This window comes from Heliangelus exortis, chromosome 1 (genome assembly GCF_036169615.1).
Source record: "Heliangelus exortis chromosome 1, bHelExo1.hap1, whole genome shotgun sequence".
Lineage (NCBI taxonomy): Eukaryota > Metazoa > Chordata > Aves > Apodiformes > Trochilidae > Heliangelus > Heliangelus exortis.
In genome coordinates this window covers 81,313,501-81,338,835 of record NC_092422.1, presented here as the reverse complement: position 1 = coordinate 81,338,835, position 25,335 = coordinate 81,313,501, and the positions used below count along the sequence as shown (strand labels likewise).

At 36.1% G+C, this 25,335-nt stretch overlaps 1 protein-coding gene across 20 annotated transcripts in view; it reads left to right on the top strand.

The window, feature by feature from the left end:
• DMD (dystrophin) overlaps positions 1–25,335 on the top strand; it is a 1,120,784-nt gene that overhangs the window by 935,925 nt on the left and 159,524 nt on the right. For all 20 annotated transcript variants that reach the window (XM_071750505.1, XM_071750583.1, XM_071750574.1 and 17 more), the window contains 2 exons: positions 6,477–6,597; positions 7,263–7,531. In XM_071750505.1, coding sequence (XP_071606606.1) covers positions 6,477–6,597; positions 7,263–7,531 — 390 coding nt within the window. The remainder of the gene's footprint in view (positions 1–6,476; positions 6,598–7,262; positions 7,532–25,335) is intronic.

Sequence of the window (25,335 nt, the reverse complement as noted above, 5' to 3'; positions counted from 1 at the left end):
GCCTGAGGACTGGTCCAGCCAGCTGTCTGTAACAGCTTCCATAATGTAGTTTTAAAGCCCATCCAGAACATCGGGATGAAAGAAACAATATAGATGTAAGAATAGAAGTAAGGTATGGTGAATAGGGACAAAGTGGCTTCACAAAATTTATTTCCTTCTCACTTTTTGATTTTTCTTATCTGCCACATGCAGAAACATACAGACTTTAATCTTCGGTCATCATGTCCATCAAAGCTGGAACATTATAATGCCTTTTAGAAATATGTCCTCTTTTCCTGTTGACTTTCTGCAGCTTTTTAGTTGAAGGTATTCTGATTCCCTGTGGAAAAAACCAAAACCAAAACATAATCCCTGAAATTAGGCTACTCTCTCTGCTCTTCAAAGATGTCTTAAAGAGGAGGAAAAATCAATCAGTGCAGAATTCTGTTAACTTCAGGTTGTCTTTGACAAAATCTGTTTGCACCTGGGAGTTTTTTCTACTATATTTTTTCCCCCTGGACACTATGGATTTCCTGTTACTCTAAAAGTTTCTTAAATTTTTAGAGAAGCAGATATACAAAGGCTATGTCTGAATGAACATCTTAGCTAATTTCTGGACATAAGGAAAATACTTTTAAAAAAGGCTTGCACCACAAGTGTAGAAGTATTTATTTTAAAACTGGAGCACAATACTGAAAAGCTGTTTTTCTCAAGAGTTTTGAGGCCCAGCTTATGAACAAGACTTAGCACTCAGAGTATTGGATGTGAAAACAAGTAGTAGTTAAATTTTGGTCTTGAGAAAAAGAGTCTGCTCATTGATCATTTTGTTCTCCTGAATGTCAGTTCTGCAATTCGGTCTTCAGTAAACAAGATAAGTCTCTATGTGATCTGACCAATCTTTTAAGTGACCCAAACTTCCAGCTTTTGTCTTCCTATATCAAAACAATGTCTTTATTTCTGTGAAGAATTGTTTTTGCCAGGTAAAGCCAAAAGTGAACAGGTAAGTTCTTCATTGGAGAAGACAAAGCCTCAGCAAGGAAACATTATTTACAAGCAGTTTAACTGCTTGACATTAAGTAATGTCATCATGAATGAAAACACAATTTTATGCCTCAATCCTTTTTCTAAAGCTGTCTTGCAAGCTGATTTAATTATTTTTTTCCCTTAAGGATGTAAGTTAAAGAAAATACAAACATATTTAACCTCTCTATCATTTAGAAGACCATATGGAATACCTCAGACATTCATAGCAGAGATGAAAAGAAGTTGCTCCTTATTGTTAGAATGCTCCTCATTGCCAAGATTTGCATTTAAGGGTAGGATTCAGATGAACACTTAGAATGCTGGAGTCTATTCCAGAGAGCTTGAACTCAACAGAAACAGAAGATACCACACATCAAAATATTGTTGCATTATAAACGTGAGGTGCTTTTTAGCTAAGACGGTTTGGAATTTATCCCAAATGCACCCACATAACCCCTGTTTGTTCGAATTTATATATACAGTGGGTCATTTTGTCTATTTTTGGCATCTGAAGAAATTGTATCTATGTCAAAGTCTTAGAATGTGTGTGTGTAGGGGAAGCAGGAGGGCTATTCAATGATAAAAGTACTGGTGTTCATCAAAACATTACTTATCTTGACTTTTTTTTTCATAAGTGTCAATGTTTTATTGAAATCTTATTAATAACTGTGTACGTTACTGATAGTTAGTTAACTGAGATATCATGCAGATGGCCTACTCTTTCATTCTTTAAAGAGTTGCCACATCTGTGTAGTGACTGTAGTGACAGCACAAATAACACTTATGAATATAGAAGTTAATTATTAACTGTTCCTTGGAAAACCTTTCACATGAAATCTATAGCAACATTTCCTAAGAAGAAGAACAATTCCTGCTTTAGCACATTAACCTTTTTTAGTTGCACTGTTAATATTTACTTTTTAAAATTGAGGTAAAAACTCACTCTTAAAAGTAAGCATTTTGGTTAAAAAACATTGTGAATTCATTTCATTGTACTCTTTTTCTTTAAAATTAATTATATATATTCAAGATATCTGCTTTTCTGATAGAAGAGATAGTTAGTTTTACTAGTGCTTCTCATCATATTTTCATCTTTCAATTCAAACAATCTATGCTTCTCCATCTAAAGGAATTTAAGGACACCTCTGAGAAGGTAGTGAAGGCCTGAGATAAACTAATCAATATATGCATTATTAAATGGTGGAGAGAATGGCATTACTGCTGTATTGTCAATGACAAATAGAGATGCTTAAATAAAGTAGTTTACTTGGTTTTCTGTCAGGTCATACATTATGCACATTCGATTTCCTCTACAGTCACCATGAAGTGTGGAAGAAGTTAAGAAATTCAATGAAATTAGCCTGAAATCATTAGCTGTAAATCAGACATTCATTTAGACTAATTCTGCTTTCAATGAGGGTCTGCTTATTATAAAGATGTATTTGTCAAGGCTCTGATAGATTAGATAAATATAATTAGTTTCTTTTTTTTTCCTTTTTTTCTTTATTTTTTTCCCTAGAGAAGGTAAAATGTCATTTATTGCTACTTACAGTTTGTCTTGTCTTTTATGTATTTCACAACAAACCTTTAATCAGAAAAGCTGACTTTATGATCATATGGTAGAAACATTTTTTTGAATAGGGTAGTATGAAATGAGCATTCATTATTTTCAATGCTCTCCTATGCTACTGCTCCAGTCTCATGTTTTTTTCATTCTCTCCTTTTTAAATTTCTTATATCAAAACACAGCTTAATCACTCAGTAGAAATATGCAAATCAAAACTGGGAAAGGCAGTGAGAATTGTAGATAGATCTTAACACCATAGTGTTTACTATAGTACAGCTCAGGATTTATAAATGGATCCACTTGCTCAAAAATCCAGGATGGAAAAGCTGGGAAAGAAAATATTTATCACCTTTGCTTACTGTTTCCCTAACAGTAAGCAGTTAGTTTCCCTAACAGTAAGTAGAGAAAGAGACTCTATTTATATTATAGTACAAAATCAGGAAGTTGCCATTAGCATTCCTCTATTGTTTCAAAAAGATAGATACAATGATTCCTGCTTTCACACTTCATGGGGTGAATTATGCGAATTTGATTGTTATACTTGTTCTGCTGCCCAAGATATTGGAGGAATATAGCTTTAATCTTCTTTTGGAAATATTATGCTATGAGGTATATTTGGTTGGTATGTTTTTTTGCAAAAGCAGGACAAGCTAAAATATGGTATTTTGTTTCTTTCTCATTGTACCTGCAGACAGCTAGGGGTTCACCTGACTACAGCAGCAGCATATCACAGTACTATTAGTTTCTAAATTCAGAGCTCAAAGGCATTTCTGGCTTTTGAATACCCTGTAAGTTGTTGCAGTGTTCTGCATTCCAGTTTTCTGGAATATCTGTTACTCCTTCCTGTTCTCCATGTGTGTGGGCAGACTGGACCTTTGTATAAGTGCCTCTTGTTTGATTAGTTTTGTACACAGACATATCTGGAAAATTATTTGTCTTTAGAGATGTTTATAAAGCACATCTTGTAGCTGTAATAAAATTGTAATGTTTAAAAACAACAATATGATTTTTGATGTCACTTAACATTAATAAATGGAAGCAAAGCACACAGTACATGTCAGAATGCTTAAAGTTTTGATACCTGCTGTTTTACTTGAGCTGCAGACCTGACACATGTTAGTGGGACAGAGTGATGTAATTTGAGGTGAGCACAAAGGCTAATTACAGGAATATATTTTTCTCATTTGGATGCATTAAAAAAGTTTATTATATTTCTTCTTTCCATTGGACTTTATGCAAGAGTCAAGTATAAATTACTGAAATTTCTAAAACTAAAAATTTCTAAGTTAGAGTTTTAGCCCTGGAATAACCCCACTCAGTTTTTACGCTCAGAAATGTCCAATGGTAGTTTACTTGTTAATCATTGACTCATAGAATGGCTGGGATTGGAAGGGACCTTAAAGATCATCCAGCTCCAAACCCCTGCATGGGCAGGGACACCTTCTACTAGATCAGGTTGCTCAAGGTGCCATCCAACCTGGCCTTGAACACTGCCAGTGAGGGGGCAGCCACATCTTCTTTGGGCAACCTGTGCCTGTGTCTCACCACTTTCACAGGAAAGAGTTTTTCCTCATCTCTAACCTAAATCTTCCCTCCTCAAGTTTTAAACCATTTCCTGTTGTCTTTTTGCTACCGACCTGTGTAAAAAGCCCTACCCCAGCTCCCTTCAGATATTGGAAAGTCACTCTAAGGTCACCTTGGAGCCTCCTCCCCTCCAGGCTGAACAAACCCAACTTCCTCAGCCTGTCTTCATAGGGGAGGTGCTCTAGTTAGTGGCTCTATTTCAGTGTCTCTCCTCTGGACACTGTCCAGAGTGTCTGTCTCTCCTCCAGGAGCTCTCTGTCCTTCTTGTGTTGGGGACTCCAGAACTGGACATGGTATTCCAAATGGGGTCCCAAGAGCAGAGTAGAGGGTGAGAATCACCTCCCTTGACCTGCTGTCTGTGCTTCTTTTGGTGCAGCCCAGGACCCAGATGGCTCTCTGAGCTGCAAGCACACATTGACAGTTCATGTTCACCTTCTAAAAGAATAAAGATTGAATAATGAATAAAGATTGTTAATATACAATATTCTTCTTTATTTATGCAAATGAGTGTTGGTTCTTAAGGGTCCGTGTGATTGTCTAAAAAATTTATCACAGATATTATTGAGCAAAAGATTCTCCTATGCTATCAGACACACTCTTAATGGATCTGAGTCCCACCGATGTCCTTGACACAAAAGTTTTTTTTTTTTATTTTGTTATTTCCTTCTAAGAAAGCGTATTTTGCTGAAGGGTTTTCCTGATTCACAGTCAGTTTTTCACTGACTAGTAAAAAAGTTTATTTAAATATTTATAGTAGAATAATGTAGTTATTTCTTTAAGTTCACTTTCCTGAAATACGGTAAGATTTTTGTACCTGTGATTATTCATATTGTAAGCAACAGCTGTCATTCTTATTATTCTGTGGGGCATTTCCCGTAAGGAGCATTTTATACCAAATATAATTCAAAGTGTAATGAGCTTTTTAATATTGAATTTATAAAATTTCATTAGTTTGCATAGAAACCCCAAAATTGTATAATTAGTTTAACTGAATTTGCTAATTTATGATGTAAGAAAGCTATATAATGCCTATGGTGCAAAAAGAATTTTCTCATCTCTGGAGTAAAATATCTGTTGTTCACTCATGACATATGGATCTCTTTTTGTCATTATAGGGGTTGTGTAACACTCCGCTGTAATTATCTGCATATTTTACCTACATGCTACTTGAACAGTATGCATGAAATATTGTTTGATAAATAGAGAAAAAATATTGTCATAAAAAAGTGGCAAGGATTCATTAGATAAATTCAATGCAACATACAAAAACCCAATGTGATGTGCAACCCACAGGCCAGATTTCATCTGCACTTTTGTGCAGCAAACATTTGAGATTAGGTTAATGGAATCTTAAATATTCTCTAGTGTCCCCCTCCCCCCCCCAGAATAAAATACTGAGATATATAAAATCAGGGAATAGAAAAGAGATAGTAAAAGAAGGTGCTGCTGGACAAAGGAAAATGCAAATAGGAAAGAGGAAAAAAGACAAGAAAGGAGACAGGTGCCAAAAAGCATGGCAGGAAAGGTAAGGATGAAAGGGAGAAATACAGCTGATCTGAAAAGGAGCAGAATGTACCATGGCGCAGTGTTAAATGTAGAGATATGGAAAATTATAAGTACTGATTTAAGCAACTAGGAATTGATTCCCAAGGACTACTTTCTGCTCTTTAATTTTTACTCACGAGTGCCTACATCCAGTCTAGATTGTATTTCTGAATTTTCACTGTGGCCTTGATTCTGCATTTTATTACAGTTCATGTAATTTTGGAAGAGATGCATCTACACTGCTATTAGAAGCGGTTATGATGTAATACATTGGAATTTTTCACGTTACTATTTCTTAAATGTCAATATCTGTAGGTCCTTCTTTTTTTTTTTTTTTTTTTCTTCTTATGATAGAACAGTTGTCAGCAGCAGTAATGAAGGGGTAGCAGTGAGATTTTCCTTCGCATTCTGCAAATCTTGCTTTCAGGAACAATTGGCTATGCTGGTGCAGTCCAATGCAGAGACAGTCAAAGCCTTACCCTCTTTCAGCCTAGTTTTGGAGCTGACCTTGATGTTAATCAACAAAAGGGATTCCCCTCACAGTGAAAATTTGATAAGCAGCCTTGGGTACTTTTCAGCATGCTGGCAGAATGTTTGCTCCTTTGATTGCAGCATGTCAGGTTAAGGCTCATTATTTCACTTTCTTTTTTTATTGCTACTTGTAATATACAAATGGAAGCTGATGGTGGAAATTTTGTTCTTACATTGATGAAAACAAGGGCTAGCACTCAATATTTCATTATATATCCACTTACAATAATTTTGTTTCATCTCTCAGGCTTTCAAGAGGGAGCTGAAAACTAAAGAACCTGTTATCAGGAGTGCGCTTGAGACTGTGAGAATCTTCTTAGTTGAGCAGCCTGCGGAGGGACTGGAGAAGATCTACCCAGAACCAAGAGGTAATTGATGAAAGAACAAGGTAATAAGACATTGCTGGAAAGATCAGTGATGATCAGTAATGATTAAATAAATTCTGCCAGCCACTGTGAAAGTATTCCTTTCACGCTCCGAGCTGAATGTCGGTATTCAGAAGCTAAGCTAAAAATATAGATGAAAGAAACCCTTAGCAATCCTTCTGAACACTGTGGGATTAAATAGACATGCATATTTATAAGTAGGTTTTGAAACTGGCTTTAAACCTTCAGGACTTGTCTATAACTGTAGGCCCATTTGAGGTCTGAAAGCTGCAATTCGACCTGAAATTCAACTTATAGTCTCAATACTACAAAAGCTTCCAAATCCACTCCATTGCAAGCAAACAATTAATATTAATATATGTGCAGAACTATTTTGATGAATAAGGACATAGCTGATAAAATTTTAGCTATGCATTGCATGCTTAAAAATGCCTTTTTGTACTTAAATGTATATTTTGGTGAACCGTATTGTGGCAAGGTTTAAATTTGTTGTAAAATTTTCAAATGAGAATATATCAATAAAATAAATTTCACAGGTGTCTTTAGTTATGAGTAGCTCCTTACTGAGTTTTAAGCTCATTCAGATGTCAATTAATTTTCTTTTAAGCCAGAATATGTCTTAAAAGCTTCTTGACTTTTACTCCTAGAGCTGTCACCTGAGGAAAGGGCCCACAATGTCGGTAAACTTCTCCAGAGACAAGCAGATGAGGTCAGAACTGAGTGGGATAAGCTGAATCTACAGTCTGCTGATTGGCAAAAGAAGATAGATGATGCTCTTGAAAGACTGCAGGGCCTTCAAGAGGCTATGGATGAACTGGACCTGAAACTACGCCAGGCTGAAGCGTTCAAGGGATCCTGGCAGCCAGTAGGAGATCTGCTAATTGACTCTCTGCAGGATCACTTAGAAAAAGTCAAGGTATGTGTTAGTATAGCAGTATTTCTAAGTATAAAGTAATGGGCTTGTTCACTGTATGAATCCATAAATAAGGAAATAACTTTTAAAATGAGAACCTGGTAGGTTTGTATCATAGGGGTTTGTTTGTTTTGTTTTTGGGTTTTTTTTGTTTGTTTGTTTAAAGAAAAGTACGTATTGAGTTTTATAACTTCAAGTCAAAATGGAATCAAGTGAACACTGATAATGTGTAGTCTTAATGTGTAAAAAGCACTGTGTAATTATCTTCAGCATACTCACTGTTAAATCAGGAGACCCAGAGTTAACACTAAAGAAAGCAAAATAGAATAGATAGATACATAATTAGAGTATAGAAAATTAATTCTACTCTCTAGTATGCTTCTCTAAGTATGCTGAGTACACAATTGTGTCTATACTTCTAGAGTAGAATTTAAATAACTTGAAGTATATGGTTTTGTTGTTTTGTCATAACAGTGGCATTTGCTATCTGCCTTATTTGATAACTGGGCCTCATAATGTTAAGATTAAAAAAAAAAAAAAAAAGTCATTATTTTTTGCTTAATGCCTGACTGTTTTCAAGGGTTGCTTCATAAAACTCTTGAGGATTTGTCCTCTTTTAGCATGACTGCCATGGGCAGACTTTGTAAGTACTACAGGATTCCTTCAGCTAGAGCAGAGTAGAGACAGTTGCCATTTTGATAAGAACAAAGTGCCTCTGTTCCATTCGCATAAATGGGAATCATCAGTCATTTTGAAAGAGACCTGAGCTGACTGTTATTTTCCCTAGTAGAACATTGGGATCTAAGGGAGAGGAAATAGAATGACTAATGGCAAGAAAAAATGCCTTTAAAATCATACGTAGCTTATAAAACAAAGTCCATGAGTTTTAATCACACAGAAAATTTAATAAATGTGCTGTACAAATGTTATACAAGACAAATGAAACACTTGGTAGCTAATGAAGAGTTAGCCACAAAATTTGTTTATCTTCATTTAAATTCATAATTGAACAGAAGACATCTAATTATAAATTCTTAGGAGGTGCCTTCTACTCTAGCCATGTTTTTTTTTTTTTTATAAATTTGAAGAAGATATTCTGAGCAGAAACACTGAATCCCTGATATTACTGGAAAAGAAAGCAAGTTGCTTAATTCTAAACCTGCAACTGTAACTATTGGCTCCATAATTACAGTGCTGAATTCCATTATTAAAAAAAAAAAAAAAAAAAAAAAAGTTTGAAAGAACATAGTGAAATTCTAAGAACAGCCATGACTAAATAGAAATCTTACCGCTTAAAAAATCCAGAGGTGTTATCAGTCAGTAGATGTCTGTTTAGTCCTTCTGAAGTCTTAAAACCAAGGCCAGACAGAAAACAAGGCTTCTGTTTCGAGATTCAAAATGAGATGCTACCACCTACCCCCTGATTTTTATCTTAATTTTGATATATACTTTAAAAATATGAATATGGACTGCTATAAGACCATATGGTAAGGCTATCAGTGAAATGGTAAATGAAAAAACCACAATTTATTCATATCCTTACAAGCTTTAAATTTTCATTTCATATATGGCAGTGGTCTGCTAGATACACATGGCAATATTGTGCTTTCAGCACCTTCTAAATGATCATAATTGGCTTAGGTAATATAAGAACAGAATAGGCCAAAAGCTGAATGATATTAACTGTGTAAGAAGCACAAAAATTGTCCTAAAATGTATCCTTTAGAAAGTACGGAGTGCTCTAACAAAATCTAATTCCACCATAGATACTGAAGATAAATGCATGTACTAACTAGGCAGTGCAAGTATTTTTATGATACTGTTAACCACCAAGAAAGCTACAATTGTGTCAGCAGTTAAGAGACCTATATAAAACTATGGGGTTTTATTTTGTATTTTTTATCTCAGTTATTCATATTTATGACATCCATATTTTTTCTTAGAGTGAAATCCATTATAGAAAATTTTAAAATCAAGACCAATAATTTATTTAAAGCTAAAGCAGAGTATGTAAATCCTTAAGAAGTTTTCATGTATGTATTTGCTGCATGTGCACTAGCTAGACTGTAAAAACTTCTGTCCTGATCCTTCATACCCTTACTGTATCTACCTAAACTGTACAAATATTTGAGACAGACTGACCACCCTAGCCTTAATTGCTGGGTTTAATTTTTCAAAGCCTAAAAGGAGGTTTTAATGTAAATCTATTACCTGTGACATCAGTAATAAGACATGATTTAAGCCCATTTTTTTGTTGAATACATTTTTTGGATAGGAAGTTCATTTATGACCTTCTCCATGTTTTGATAGATTTAGATGTAACCATTATTACTATCTCAGTAATAATGATAAAATTCAGTCAGTTTTTATCCTCCTTCCTCTCCCCCCCACCCAATTTTGTTCAAATGAAACCCAAACAGTTGGAAAGCTATTTTTTTCAGTGTTTCGTTTCCACAGCTATCAAAGATGAAAGAAAAGGGCATATTTTGGCTACTTTTGAACAAGAAATTAAAACGAATTTCTGCAAAAGGTGATGCATTAATTTTCTCCGTAAGACTTTAATTGCATAAAATAAAACTTCAATGACAATATCATGTTCATAGCTATTGCTTTGAGAGGAAATTAGTTACTGAAAGAATTGCTAGTCTAATGCCCAAAAGCCTTAAGACTAAGAAAGCTAATATGAGGGCATTTGCACAAAAGACTGTTTTAGAATTGACTCAAAGCATTAGCCAGGTGAACAGCAGTGTCTACTTTGTGTGTGCTATAGAAATAAGAGCATTATTCCTAATCTAAAGGGGCAGTCTAATGATGGGATGATCAAAGTGACAAGTGAGATTTCTGGTGGAGGAACAAGTGGACGGTGGGGAAAGCAAGCTCTAGCTGGCTCAGAACTGAACCGATTCCTCCTAAATCCTAGTTACCTCTTCCAGTCTATAGGATGAGTCCTTAGCTGGAAAACTGCAGTAATCCCCAAAAATGTTGTATGCATATATGAACAGAAAATTAGATAAAAGCTGTTATGTAATTCCTAATGTGCAATTTAAAACTTATAATATTTGAGACTGGGAGTATCACCCAGACATTTTACTGAATTCTGTAGATTGGAGATGCCTTCGATGTCTGCTATGTGCCCTGGATAAGATGATTTAGCACGTGCCTGCTTACTACTGTTTTCTTCTTGCTCCCCTCAGTCAGTTGTTCACTTATAGATTTCACACTTTTCCTTGGCAAATGTTTCATCTAAAAAGTAAATTTCTTGAAAACACAAGTTATTACTAAGCAAACAAGGGTGTTTTTTTCTTTTATAATTTAAATTGTGGGAAAATAATGGAAGATTAGCAAGGATGACTCTACACATGCTCAAGTCCCTTGCAGCTGAGATGTCGAAAAACACCTATATCATACTAAACATTGCTTACATTGTAAACATTGTAACACAATTGTAAACATTACAAGTGTAAACATTGTTGCCCCTGTACTCAGCGCTGGTGAGGCCACACCTCGAGTACTGTGTCCAGTTCTGGGGCCCTCAGTTCAGGAAGGATATCAAGGTCCTGGAGCAGGTCCAAAGGAGGGCAACCAGGCTGGTGAAGGGACTCCAGCACAAGTCCTGTGAGGAAGGGCTGAGGGAGCTGGGGCTGTTCAGCCTGGAGAAGAGGAGGCTTAGAGGAGACCTCATCACTCTCTACAACTCCCTGAAAGGAGGGTGCAGCCAGGTGGGGGTTGGTCTCTTTTCCCAGGCAACTCTCAGCAAGACAAGAGGGCACGGTCTCAAGGTGTGCCAGGGGAGGTTTAGGTTGGATATTAGAAAGAATTTCTTTACTGAGAGGGTGATCAAGCATTGGAATGGGCTGCCCAGGGAAGTGGTGGATTCTCCATCCCTGGAGATATTTAAAAAGAGACTGGATGTGGCACTCAGTGCCATGGGCTGGTAACTGCAGCGGGAGTGGATCAAGGGTTGGACTTGATGATCTCTGAGGTCCCTTCCAACCCAGCCAATTGTATGATTCTATGATTGTTTAGTCTTGTGTGTTTAACATGTAGAACATCTGTGATAGACTTAAAGGCACCTTATCAACCATGCATGAGATTCCTGCACTGCTGTGGGAAAAATCAAAGCACAGTGGTAAACTACACCTGTGTGAATCCCTGATATACAGGCAAAAACAGCAGGTCCTATCATCCTGTAGTAAGGACCAGTCCCTGCAGCGCCTATGTCCTTGCTTGTCTATCTCTGCCCAGATGCTGCTTTAAGGATTGGTGAGGTAATGGAAAAGAATTTACTCTTTGCATTTCATCCATGGTTTTGTGGTTGTTCCTGCATCCTACCTGTCCCTGCTCTCACATATCCTATCAGCCAAACATCATGAAATTGATATATTATACATCTCTCATCCTGTCTCCATTTTTTATGATTTGTATCACAATGACTGATGATACTAAAGTGTGGGAGAAACTACCCATTACTCTCTGCACTCTCTGCACCTTGAGTACCTTCTGGGTAGATCTTCGACATATCTGTCACATGTGACTGCAGTTTTTGCATATCCTTTTCCTAACTGGGATCACAGTAGCATTCTGAAACTTAAGCTTATGAATAACTTCCTAGGGAATGAGTTTATCCTTTGCCATTTGTCACTTTTCTTTTTAGTTATAGTGGCTGGAGGTCTTAAGGTCCATGGGGCTGAACATTGAACTCACAGAAAGTAACTGGTCATTGATCATTATTAACTCAGATGCTTGATCTGTATTGATGTGCCAATTGATATTAATCTCTGATTCTGAAGGCAAGAGAGAGTTTTAAACATCTATTCCAAAGAATGCAACGTAATGACCTATAACCAAAATATTCCTCAGACATCTCTTCTGGCCTTTTGATTTCTTCCTTTTTTCTTCTCTTATGAGTGATCTTATCTTCAGACTGAAATATAATTTACTTTCTTAATAATGCACATGCTTTCTATTCCAAGTATATCTTTCTGTTTGTTAAAATCTAAGCCATCATTGAACTGTCTTAAATTCGGTTCAAGCCCAAATGAATCTATGAAATGTTCCCTAATATTGATTGCTGATAATTTTGGTGGTAACTCAGATGATATTTTACACAAGACTTGAGATTTCTAATTCTCTCTACAGCAAACTCAGCAGATCATTTCTTCTTGAAATCACACAAAAAAATTCTCCTTCCAATAGGTTTGGATTGATACCTTCCTCATCCATTGGGTATCCTATTCAAAGACCCATTCCAGGTATTGGCAGGAGAATGACCTTGTCTCTCTTTTTTCCCAAAAAATTCTCTTTTGCTCCATACCAACCAAAACCTTGTTAATAGTTATGCTGCTAGTGTGCAATAATCTAGTGCGCTGCTAGTGTGTAATAATCTAATAGTTTCTCATTGTTTTGTTGTCTGTCTGTAGACAACTGCTGAGAAATAGTAATAGGAATAAGTACCCTGAATAAGTTTTAGATTTTGGTGCTTCTACACTCTAAACAAATTCTTTTTTAAACTAGAAGCCACTATTTAGGGTTTTTAAGCACAGAAGTTTCTGACTGAAGAAGCAATTTTAATAGTGTGGTTTATCTGTTACTAAAGGTAGTTCAGCTACTCCAACACACTTAGGAGAGCATAAAGCAAAGCACTTTCTTGTGCCGAAGATAGTCTACCATATGACCAGTGGCATACAACTGCTTTAGTTTTCTGTCACACAGAACACTGTAAATGTACAGCAGAGCCTCTAGAGTCCATGGGGAATGTAAATAATTTCTTATATTTTTTTAAACACTGTAAGTAAAAAAATTAAAAATAATAATAATCAAAACCAGGCAGTAGTGTCTGTGGTTTCTTTAGTTCAAAATAGGAAGGACATTTCTCAACAACTGCCAAATAACAGCTGAATTGCTTAGTCCTATTTTCAGTCAACTCCATTCTGTTTAAGAATTATTTGTTTGCCTTCATTGTCCCACAGAGGGCACCTTGACTAAATTTCATTGTTAACTGTAAAAAACAGAGCAGAATTGCATTTCGTGTTTGTATTTTCCTCTGAGCAGTTTTCACAAAAGTCTTTATCTTGCTTCATAAGAACCGGTTGTTGTTCTTGAAGATTCTCTTGTTATGGTTATGAAAAAAGTAGTTATATGGGAAGACTATGAACTTTGCATTTAGATTATGGGTTTTAATGTATTTAATGTAAAAAAGGTATTCACAATGGCTGTAAGTATCCTTTTAAATTCTTTTATCACAGCCTATTTACAATTTTAATACAATCTCTCTCTCTACTCATTATTTTCTACAAAACTGTGAAACAAAAAGCAATAAAAAATTCACAAGTACTGCACAAGTTCCCCTTTTGTTCTGAAATTTCAGGCCTTAGTTATATATGCTGTTTATTTCAAATTTTCTTCAGCATAATTGACAGTTGTCACCAATTGTATATCACTGAAAAATGTTCCCTGGAAAATGCCAACCTGAAACTTCTTTCTAATTTGTAAACTGAGCGGTGTTTACAATTATGGATAAATGAGAAATTAACTGATCAGCTCATCATCTACTCCAAAATTACTGTCTGTGTAGATTCAGTCCCTTTCTCCCTAGTCACCTCTTCTCCAAATGAGACAAAAAGTAAGATTTTCAATTTCAACATTTCCATTCTGTTCATATGTGGATACAGAAATAAAATAAATAAATTTGCCAAGGTTAAAATACTGTATTGTTGTAAGCCCTCTAATTCTAAATCAGCAATTACAGGAAAAAATAATCAAAAAGACTACAGACCTTCTTCTATTCTTCATTTTGGTACTGTTCAACCACCTCTGTGCCAAAAAGAGTTATTGCAAAAAAGTGAATTCTTACAGTGCTATTATGAGGGAATTGTGCAAAAAAATGCCAACAATGGAGATTCTAGAGCAAAACAAGTTGTTGAATTTCTAATATGTATTCTCATTCATAGAAAAATAACATTCCAATACTATTTAAAATGCTGAGATAATTGATAGTTTCCTATCCTTCCTGAAGCAGGAAGGATTTTTATAAGGAATTAGTAAGGGTACCATACAGAAAATCCATACAGGGTGACACCTAAGAAACAAACAATGACCATAAAGGATGGTCCTAAGAAAAAAAAAACAAACAATGGTCCACATCCATTCCTTCCTAATAATGGAGATATATATTGGACATGGAAATATCAGTTTTAAAAAGATCCATGGAAGCTATGCAAGAAATAATTACTTAGAAGATGTATTTAACAACCAGAATTTAAATCTAGGTAGGTAGCGGTAGCAGTACTAGATCCATGTTAATCAAATTGTGGTGAGATTGTAACATGATGGTCATGCTCCTTTTAATTTTTTCAGCCTGGAAAGTAAAATGACATCACATATAAAATGTCTTCTGGATCTTTTTAATTCTTCTTCCTTACTGGTGGAATCTATGCTCCTTAGAAAAAAACAAAGAACAAAAGACAGTATTGTTCATATGGAAGTTTGAATTTATATCAACAGCAAATTACTGTGATTTGGAAGTAAATTGACTTTCTGGGTATTCTGAACAAGCTTACTTGGAGGCAAGCTTAATTTTCTAAGGTTTGTTTTAAATATGAAATTGAGTTAAAAACCATGAAATACTTCATCACATAGCTGTACCAGCTGAAGTTAGTTCTGCTATGCTTCTTAGCTTCCAGGAGATGAAAGCTACTCATTTGTGTCCTGTGGTCTCTTAATCTCATTCTAACACTTTATGAATCAATTTATTTTCTCACATGAAAAGAAATATATTCATAAGTGTTTATTAAATATGTAATAGTCATGTATTTTCAACTGATACAAATTTAATCTAAAAGTCTCATCTGCCTTATGTCGTTGCTATGTAATCACTCACATAAGACTGGAGAGTTTGCTAAGGCAATAGCCCGTTTCTAAGCCCATTTTAAATACCTGAACCAAACTATCTTTCCTTTTGCTGAATCCTTTTGCAATAAGCTAGGCTTTTCTGATCTCATTTTTAGATGCCATGACTTTAATTATTGTGAATGTTTTATTGAGGCTAGATTTCTTAGTGTCTTTTGTCTGTATTAAGATATCTATTTAAAGGGAGAGTACAAAATCTTGTTTAAATAAAGTTAATACAAAATGCTGAGCAAGCAGAGAAGTGAAATCTTGGTCTTTTAAAATTAAGACTGCTAATGACCATGCTACTTATAGGGAAACAATAATTGAGATGCAGAAACATTTATGTTGCTCTTCTAACAAAGAAAAATATAAAAAAAATAGTATTCTTTAATTAGCTTTTTTGAGAATCTCAGCAGTTAGTGTGAGAAACATACTAGACCTTGGTCTAGTGGTCTTGTAGATCATTTTGCACCAGGGACAGAGCTGCACCAGATTTCACCTAATTTGCACCATATTTGTGTTATTACAATTAACACAATCCTTAACAGACCAGATTAACTATTTTCAATTAAGGATCTTTGGGCTAAATAATACTTAAAAATTCTGTCTGATAAAATTTCCTATCTCTAAAGGAGAAAAAAAGTTACCAGTAAAAAATGGAAATCTTTTCTACCTCCAACCCAGTTTGGCAGAACATGCTATTATTAGATCAACGGATTTCATTTAAAGCCATTTTTTTCTTGTGTGAACTCACCCTGCTGATTTCAGTGGGAGCTCACCATGCACATCTGCAGGCAGAATTTGACTTTTTAAGTACCGGTAATCTCTGATCTTGGTTTCTGACAGCCTGCTGAGAGAGATGAGTAATACATGTATAAAGACTTGTCTGTCATTTTATGCCTCAGAAGTTCAGGATTGAGGTCAGACCAGAACATTTTTAAGAGACTGCTATTTATCATTTTATTAGAAATAAGAATGGGTCTCGAACTTCTAGAGGGAGCGTTCAACATTAATGTTTAAGTACTTTAGTGGCATGGTTATTACAGAGACTCTAGAATTTAGCATTTTTGTTTTAAGTATGCCGTATAAAAGGAGTATATAGTGATATTAGTCTGGTGATTGAGTATTAACATTCCTGGACATTACATGAAATCAAAGATACTCTGGAACTTTTGAGATTCTGCTCAAAAGTCATCTTTCACTAAAAACCTGGAAATGTAAATATCCAAATAAAAAGAAAAATACAATGCAAGTGAAATATTTCTTTTTACTCTGGGACAATTTTATTTAGCCTTTCTCTGAGCAAGTGTGGGTGGCTTAAGGGAGAAGCACAGCCAAGGAATATTTATAACAGAAATCTGAACTGCCAAATATAGCCTGCTACTGAAACGTTTCTACGTAAAGCAAAAGGACATACCAGACGTGAATATATAACTAGAGATGCATCTGATCAGTGGGACACAAGAGGAGACAAAAGGGAGAAGGAGTGGTAGAAATTAATTTTCATGTTGTTTTCTTTCTGTGAGGAAGTGGTTTTTTTCCATTAAGAGAAGTCTGCCAATATAATGGTATTAATGATTTTTCTTTGTTTGCTTTTTTTCTTGAAACATTGACTCTCCTGTTCCCTGGAATGTATTTGGGGGTTTAACTATCAGGTGTTCAGATTTTGTAATTATAGTGTTACTTTGACACGTCCAAATCAATAAACAAAATAAAATCAATTTATCAAGCTCGTATGCTGATACACAGTAATTATTTAGGGACTGCTTCAAGTAGAGAGTGCAATGAATGTTAGATTGCTTAGGCTGTGTATCAGTGCCCACTTGCACTATACTTTTTGCATTTTAATCTTTATATATTTAAAGCCTAATAATTTTTTGTTTGTTTGTTTGTTTTCCAAGGTTAACTCATCATAAAACCTGATAATTGCTATTTAGCACTTTTACAGTGTTTCTTATGTTCCAGTTAGTATGAGTTAATCTCCTCAGCTTCTTTCTGAGACTGCAATAGAAGTGGTATTATCCCCAGTTTACAATTAGGGCAATTGAATTAGTGAAACTAATGTGTTGAGACAGCAATGATGCTCAAATTATTTTTCTCTCTAGTTTTTACCTGCAAATTGTTTTATTTTAGTTGGATTTGATTATCCAGAGGGTAAAGAATGACAATTTTTTTCAGCTTCAGCAGGACCCACAGCCTGCTCTCCTTCAGTACATGGTTGGGCAGGCTGCCACCCAGAAGGGTTTCAGCCTGGATGTCTAAGAAAGGTGGGGATGTCTAAGAAAGCTGATGCAGCTTCCTAGTCTGTGTCTGGTACTGCTAAAAAACCCTGGATGTATTTAATTTTTCTGGTTTTTTTTTTAACTGTCTCCTTTTCAGCATTTTGTTTTAGTAGCCTCTCTTCCTAAATTAGCTTAAAAAGTAAATTGGTCTTCCTTACGGTCTAGTAAAACCTAGTAACCTCCTTATGGTCTAGTAAAATCTACTGTTAGAATTGAGTTCTCTTGTCTGGCATTATTGAAGATGTTCTTATAAGATGTAAGAAGTCTAGGAATTTCCATCTCATGGTTTGGACTTGATGTTTGATCCATGTTCAGTCCCTACATATCAGTGGTGGTAAAAAGGTGAAGATGTGGATTACACTATTAAATCAAGAATGTAAAACCATAACTCTTGAACTATCCATCTAACCACCATTATTCTGGGAATTAGAGACTGGATTGAACTGCAATAAGTCCTTTTGGCCTTAAGCTCAATGAAAAACTGTTCCCCTTTCATTACTAACTTTATGAGGCTAAATATTGTGAAATATTTACATAGTAAGTTTAAAGACATCTTGACATAGTGTAAGTAAACATGATCTTTAATATTGTGGAGAGGAGAAAGAAAGATCTATGCATGTGTTTTGTTAGGAAACACAAGAGGAAGCTTCGAAGCTTTTTACCTGATTTTAGTGCTGGTTGAGTGTCAGAATACAATCTGTGTCTCAGGATTTTCTAAACTAAGCTTTTGTATGGCCACACAAGAAATCTGTGGTTTTCCTCCTGAGCTACAGGTTCTGTCTGCTGTCTGGAAGCTTGGGGTGTATTGTAATATCATGACACAGCTATTGCAGTCTTTCTGGTTTCAACTGCTTTCTTTTTTTTTTTTTTTTTTTGGCACTGAAGTACTGTTTGGCCTTTAAAATACTCTGCTGTTTTACAACGCAATAGCGATTGACTTTGTAGTAACTATTTTCTGAGGGCAAGGGGAACTCCTGTGAGTCTCTTATTTCCTGATGAGATTTTGCTAAGAAACACAGGTTATTCAAATTTTTATGTTCGTATATACCTAATGTACATTGTTGACAAGTTAACTGAAAGAGGTGGATAATTAATGGTTTAAAAACAGGTTTAGCTTTAGCTCTACAGGTTAAGCATTTTTTTTCAAGTGCTTTTAGCATTAATAATGCTGAATGAAGCCATACTAAAGGAGAAATTTCCCTTGCAAAAATTCTTTCATGTTTTCTGTGTACTACATATACTTACCCATATACTTCATGTACTTCTGGCATCCTGGCTTGGATTGGGAACAGTGTGGCCAGCAGGAACAGGGAGATGATCATCCCTCTGTACTCAGCTCTGATGAGGCTGCATCTTGAGTCCTGTGTTCAGCTCTGGGCACCTCACTATAGGGGGGCACAGAAGTGCTGGAGAGTGTCCAGAGAAGGGAAACAAAGCTCCTGGAGGGCCTGGAGCACAAGTCCTGTGAGGAGCAGCTGAGGGAGCTGGGGGTGTTCAGTCTGGGGAAGAGGAGGCTGAGAGGAGACCTCATCACTCTCTGCAGCTGCCTCAAGGGAGGTTGGAGTGAGGAGGGAAACAGCCTCTGCTCCTTAGGGAACTACAATAGGACCAGAGGGAATGGATGGAAGCTGTGTCAGGGGAGGTTTAGGCTGGATGTTAGGAAACATTTTTTCACCGAGAGGGTTATCAGACATTGGAATGTCCTGCCCAGTCACTATCCCTGGAGGCATTTAAAAGGTGTTTGGACCTGGTCCTTAGGGAAGTGGTTTAGTAGTTAGATTATGGTGTTGGTCAAAGGTTGGGCTGGATGACCTTGGAGGTCTCTTCCAACCTAAAACATTCTGTGATTCTGTGAGTCTGTGTTAGACTTTCAAACTACAATAAAATGCTTCAAGCTACTTACAGTTTCTGCCACTTCATCTCTTGATTTCTAGATTGGCTTCTTGCTTGCAAAACTGAGTAACTGGCTTTAATTATGTGGAAAAATTGGTGCAGAACTGTTTATGAACACTTCAATAGTTATAGGCTCTGCCATGTCATGGCTATGGTTGTTATAGTAGAGTGAATTACAAGCTAAATTTGCTTATTTATTTTTCCCCTCAAAGAAGGAGAACAATTTCAGAATAAATAGCAAGACAGTGGGATAGGTTGTATCTGTTCAGGGATAATAAAACTGCATATCAGCTGTTGATTTGAAAAATAAAGTGAAGAATACTCAGTAACAAAGTGATATGTGTTTCAGGATATATACTTCTATTTATTACTGTGCTTCTGTTTATTAAATTAGCTATACTAATCATTAAATATTTTTTTTTCTAGATGTAATATTGCTGCAAATCATAGCTTTATCCCTTGGGAGCTCAGAAAAGGAGAAAATTATTAATTGGCATTAGTTCACTTTGTATTTAGTCTATTCAAATTTTAATATCTTTATTCTTATGGAAATACTGAGTTAGTCTTCCAAATTGTAGGCAATAATTTCTGAAAAGTGTAATGTTTTATCAGATTCAGAAGCACAAAATTCAGAATGGCATAGAACTTAAAGGGCATTTGATTTTGTTTCTCCTCTGATGTCTTCTATTTGAACTATTTTTATCCCAGAAGATGATTTATATTCTACTCTAGTGCATTCTTGCTTGGATATTTCTGAGCTTATAAAAATATATAGGATGGAAAATCAAATCAGCTAAAATTCATTTTATTTCAACACTGCCTGTCCCCAGGAGCACTAGAATCAAATAAAAATACAGTGTGAGTTTAAAAGGAAGCTAAGTGTAGCGTATTGAGCTAGCAGCTGACAATTCAAGGTTTCAATGAAATTTGAATCAGAAAACACTAAACCCATCAGAGAAGAAAAGGACTCATTTTGAGTGAAAAAAATATAAAAACTGTGAAACTGTCCTAGGTAGAATTTGTCACTTAGTTCAACCTAATACGTTTTTAAATATAAAACCTGAAGATACCCTCTGGCCCATGAATACTTCTGCCCTTGGACATTAAGGGAGCTGAGGTAGAGAAACATCAGTGCTGGTATAAGACAGCCACTCACCTTACTGGGCAATTGGATCCCGCTCTGATTTAGCTGCAGCTGCTGCTGGTATAAAAAAAAACCCACAACACAAAATCATCTGACACAGGAGGGCTTTTTTTCCCCTAAGCCATGTCATATTTTCATCACAGTGCCAGATGTCCTTTTCTGTCTCTTTCACTGGTTATGAGAATTGAGGTTTAACATAGATTGTGCTAGCAGGAGACTCTTCTATATGAGGGAGTTTTTCAAGAAAATGCTAGGCTGACATGAGGGCACTGCCCTCACAGACCAGGGAAGCAGTCTTTCTTTGTAGCTGGCCTTTTGAAATCTGCTGGAATATTCCCTGGTGAAATATGTAAGGGGACGAACTTTTCATGCATATACTTCTGGATGTATATGAGTCCTGATGTGATGCAGCCAGAAGTGCTAAACGAGTTGGCAGATGTTACTGCAAGGCCACTATCAATTACCTTTGAAAGGTCTTGGCAACTGGGAGAGATTCCTAAATATTGGAAGTGAGCAAGTGTCACTCTCATCTTCAAGAAAGGAAGAGATCCAAGGAACAACATATCAGTCATCCTCACCTCAGTCCCTGGGAATTTGATAGAGCAGCTAATGCTTGAAACCATCTCCAGCCACATGAAGGCCAAGAAAGTTTTTTTGGAGGCAAGTCGTGGGTGGTGTGCCACAGTGGTTGATATTAAAGCAATATCATTTAGCATCTGCATTAATGAACTGGACCCTGGGACAGGGCACAGACAGATGATACAAAAGTGAGAAGAAATGCCAATACATCAGAGAGTTGTGCTGCCATTCAGAGGGACCTTGACAGCATGGAGAATTACACTGAGAGAAATCTCATGAAGTCCAGCAAGGAGAAATCCCAAGTCCTGTGAGATGTAACTCCAGGCAACAGTACGCACTGGGGGCCCATTGTCCAGAAAGCAGCTCTGCAGAGAGGGACCTCAGGCTTCCAAAAGATGGGAAGCTGACTGCAAACCAGAAATACACCCTCATGGTAAAGTAGACCAGCAGCACCCTGGGCTGCATTAGACAGGGCAATGACAGGAGGTTGAGGGAGGTGATCATTCACGTTTGCTCAGCCCCAGTGAGCCCCAGTGGCTCCAGTGCTGGTCTCCCTGGTACAAGGGGGATATGGACATCACTGGTACAAGGCCAGTGCAGGGCCACAAATATTGTTACAGAACTGAAACATCTTTCCTATGAGGGGGGAACTGGAACTGCTCAGCCTTGAGAAAAGGCAGCTTGGGATCATATGAATGTGTATAAATACCTGGTGGTATGAAGAAGAGGAAGCCAGGCTCTTTTCAGTACTGTCCACTGACAGAAGAAGAGGCAATGGGCATAAATGAAAAAAAAAAAAAAAAGAAATTCTGTCTGAACACAAGACACCTGTGAGTGGTAAAACACTGAAGAGGGTTGCCCAGAGAGGCCATGGAGTCTTCATCCTTGGAAATACTCAAAACCTGGCAGGACAAAGTCCTGGGCAACCTGCTTGTCACCAGCCCTGGGCTGGATTCAGTGATCTCAGGAGGTGCCTTCCAACTTCAGGCATTCTGTGATTCTGTGTCTCTGCAATAGCAACATTAACTATTTTTAGTTCTGGATCTGGCATTTGATTTATCATTTCCTTTTAGAGATAATTAAAGTTACTAGTATGTTTGAGTGAAATGATATGCTACAATAATTGATTTAATCTTCTTAGGTTATAAACAGTCTACCATAAAGTCATATTACCCACCCACAAGAACAGGACACTGATGGCAAATCAATTTGCTAAATACTCATTAGTCTTTTCTTCTTAGAATCTTTTTTCTTTTTTTCCCTTTTTTTTTCCTTTTTTTTTTTTTTTTCTTCTATTTCTCATCTTTACTGCAAAATTTTCAGGACACTTTAGAGTTTTATGAAAGTGCATGCTGCTGCAATGATTTTCCCAACTAGACATACAAAAAACAAACAATTTACCATTAATAACAGTGAAAAATTCGTGCTCCAGCCTTCATTTCTCATAACTCTCCAAACCTGCATGCTCTTGAAAAGTTTATTAGGCAGTGCAAAACATACAATTTCTAAATATAGCTGCTATGATGTTTAGCCCTATAGAAAATGTAGACTAGATATGTCATTATTTGTCAAATATTATTATTTTTATTTGCTTTGGGGTTTTTAATTACTATTATTATTTCTTTATTTATTATTTTATTATTTATTCATTTTTACTCCCTTACTAAAAGGATAATAAGAAATTCTTAAAATTCCTTGGGCTGAGGAGTGTAAAAAAAATCAACTTTAATGAAAGAGGATACTGTCTACTAAAAGTCTTGCGTTTACTATATCTGGGACATATCCCAACAGTCTCAGTCTGTGTTATAGGAGAGGTGCTCCAGCCCTCTGATCACCTTCTTGGCCCTCCTCTCAACTTACTGTAAGAGCTCCCTGTCCTTGTACTGGGGAAAACACAGAAGGTCCTCACATGGGTAAATAACTAATGATCGGGTTATTTCCTATAAAAGATAGAAAACAATAGGCAGAAGTGAATTTTCCTGATGAGGGAGGTGATTATTTGTGCTTCAAAAGTTGTTCTGTCCAGCACATACATAAATAAGTTGGAAAAGATAAGTGGCACCTATCTTGATGATAGAAGCCTATTATTCAAAGTATTTAAGATGAGGACAGATTGCAAACAGCTATAGAGAAATGTGTCCTTACTGACTGGCAGCAAAGTGATGGCAGATGAAATTGGGTGCTGATAAATCTCAAGCAAAGCCTGTGGAAAAAACTATCCCACCTGTATGTGCACTGTAATGAGATGTCCTGTGTCCCTTTTAAACATTGCTTTAGCATTCATGAAAGATCATGGAGTCATAACAGACAGTCCTCTGAAAACAGCACATCAATACTCAGCACTGTTCCTAAAGTCAAAAGAAGTGCTAGAAATTACCGAAAAGCAGAAAACATCATTATACAATGGTGTAAGTCCCTGTCCTTCCTATAGCATGTACATTGTATCCAGTGTTTTGGATCCCCTATAAAAAAAAAATATTATAGCAGATTAGACAAAGGATATGGAAAGCTCCCCTACAAGGACAGACTAAATGGAGTAGGATTTGTCTTGTCTAGGGTAGCTGTCTGCTAGCTGCCTGTTCTTCCAATACAGTAAATGAAAACATGCTCAGTTTTGCTGTTGACATTTAAAATGTGACGTCGTCCTATATTAAAACCTGATAGTATGTTCAGCTCCTGGTTTTCATTAACCACTGAATAAGAAGGGACCATATGGGGATGTATATATGTATATACCTTATAGATACCCACATTTAATCATATACATCTCAGTCTTTGTATCTCAAACATGGGAAAAGGAAAAAAATAGGATGGAGAGTTTGTAAGATCTGCAGCAGCACAAAAAAAAAGTCCACTAGGAATGTCTGATCATTGTCTCTCATGAGGTAAGAATTAGGAATGGTCTCAGATGGGTCTCAAGCAATAGATTCTTTTAAAAAAAGGTGTTTCTTCAACCTTAAGGTTGAAATTACCATAGCATATTTTGGATGGTAAAATCCTATGTAAGTTCAAAAATCAAATAGATAATTTCATGCAAGGCAAACCCTTCAAGATCTGATTGACAAAGAAATACAGCTCCTGGCTCCCTACTTGCTGAACTAGAAGAGCACAGTAAGGAGCAGGGAAGCTGATGCCTTCCCTTACCATCTTCTCTAAGCACTTGTATTGGCTACTGTCAGACAAGGGACTGGACAAGGTGAGCTTTTCATCTGACTGATTATGGTCACTGTGTGTTCAAAACTTTTAATATTTAGCTGGTTAGACTGCCTGTATGTCTTCTAGAAGTCCTGCTAATTTTCAAAGGCATTTTAAAATATTTGCTATCAGGACAGTACAGATCATTTGAAATCTAATCTACCACACAGAGTATCACACGCTATTGAAAGTCATCCTTGCATAAGGACAGTTACAATGAAGGTAATTTGGGGCTGTTTCTCCTATCACTGTTCACATCGAGAAGTCATTTACATCCTGAATAATTTAATTGGTTCAGGTAGGTCTCATTGTAGTAGTGGTACACTGCTTACTACGTATATTGGTTTTCTAAATTACCAAGAATATAGTTCTCTATTTTTTTATGATTAGAACCTGTGACACGTGGTATTTTTTATACAGAGGGGAAAAAATAGAAAAATGAATCAGTCATACTATACATGCTGATTATTAAAAATACAAATACTTCTGTAAAACTTTCCAGTCATACTGATGAAAATGACAATTCAGTAAAAATTCTAAATTTCTGCTTCTGCAGATGATGAATACTGTAGAAAAATTTTTATTACTATTTATTAAACTTGTTTGAACACTTGTTGAAAAAAACTCATACTGAATTTTTTCTTACCCCAAAAGAAAAAACTACTTCTAGCCTCATGTATTTTGACAGATTTTCTGTGATAAACTGTTGTATAACCACAGTCCTATAGTCACTGACCTTTTTAATCATAGAGTGACATATCTCAAGTCTTTCTATGGATTTTCTCTCCTCTTCTCTGAAGTTTTTAATTTTAAGCTTACTGGCG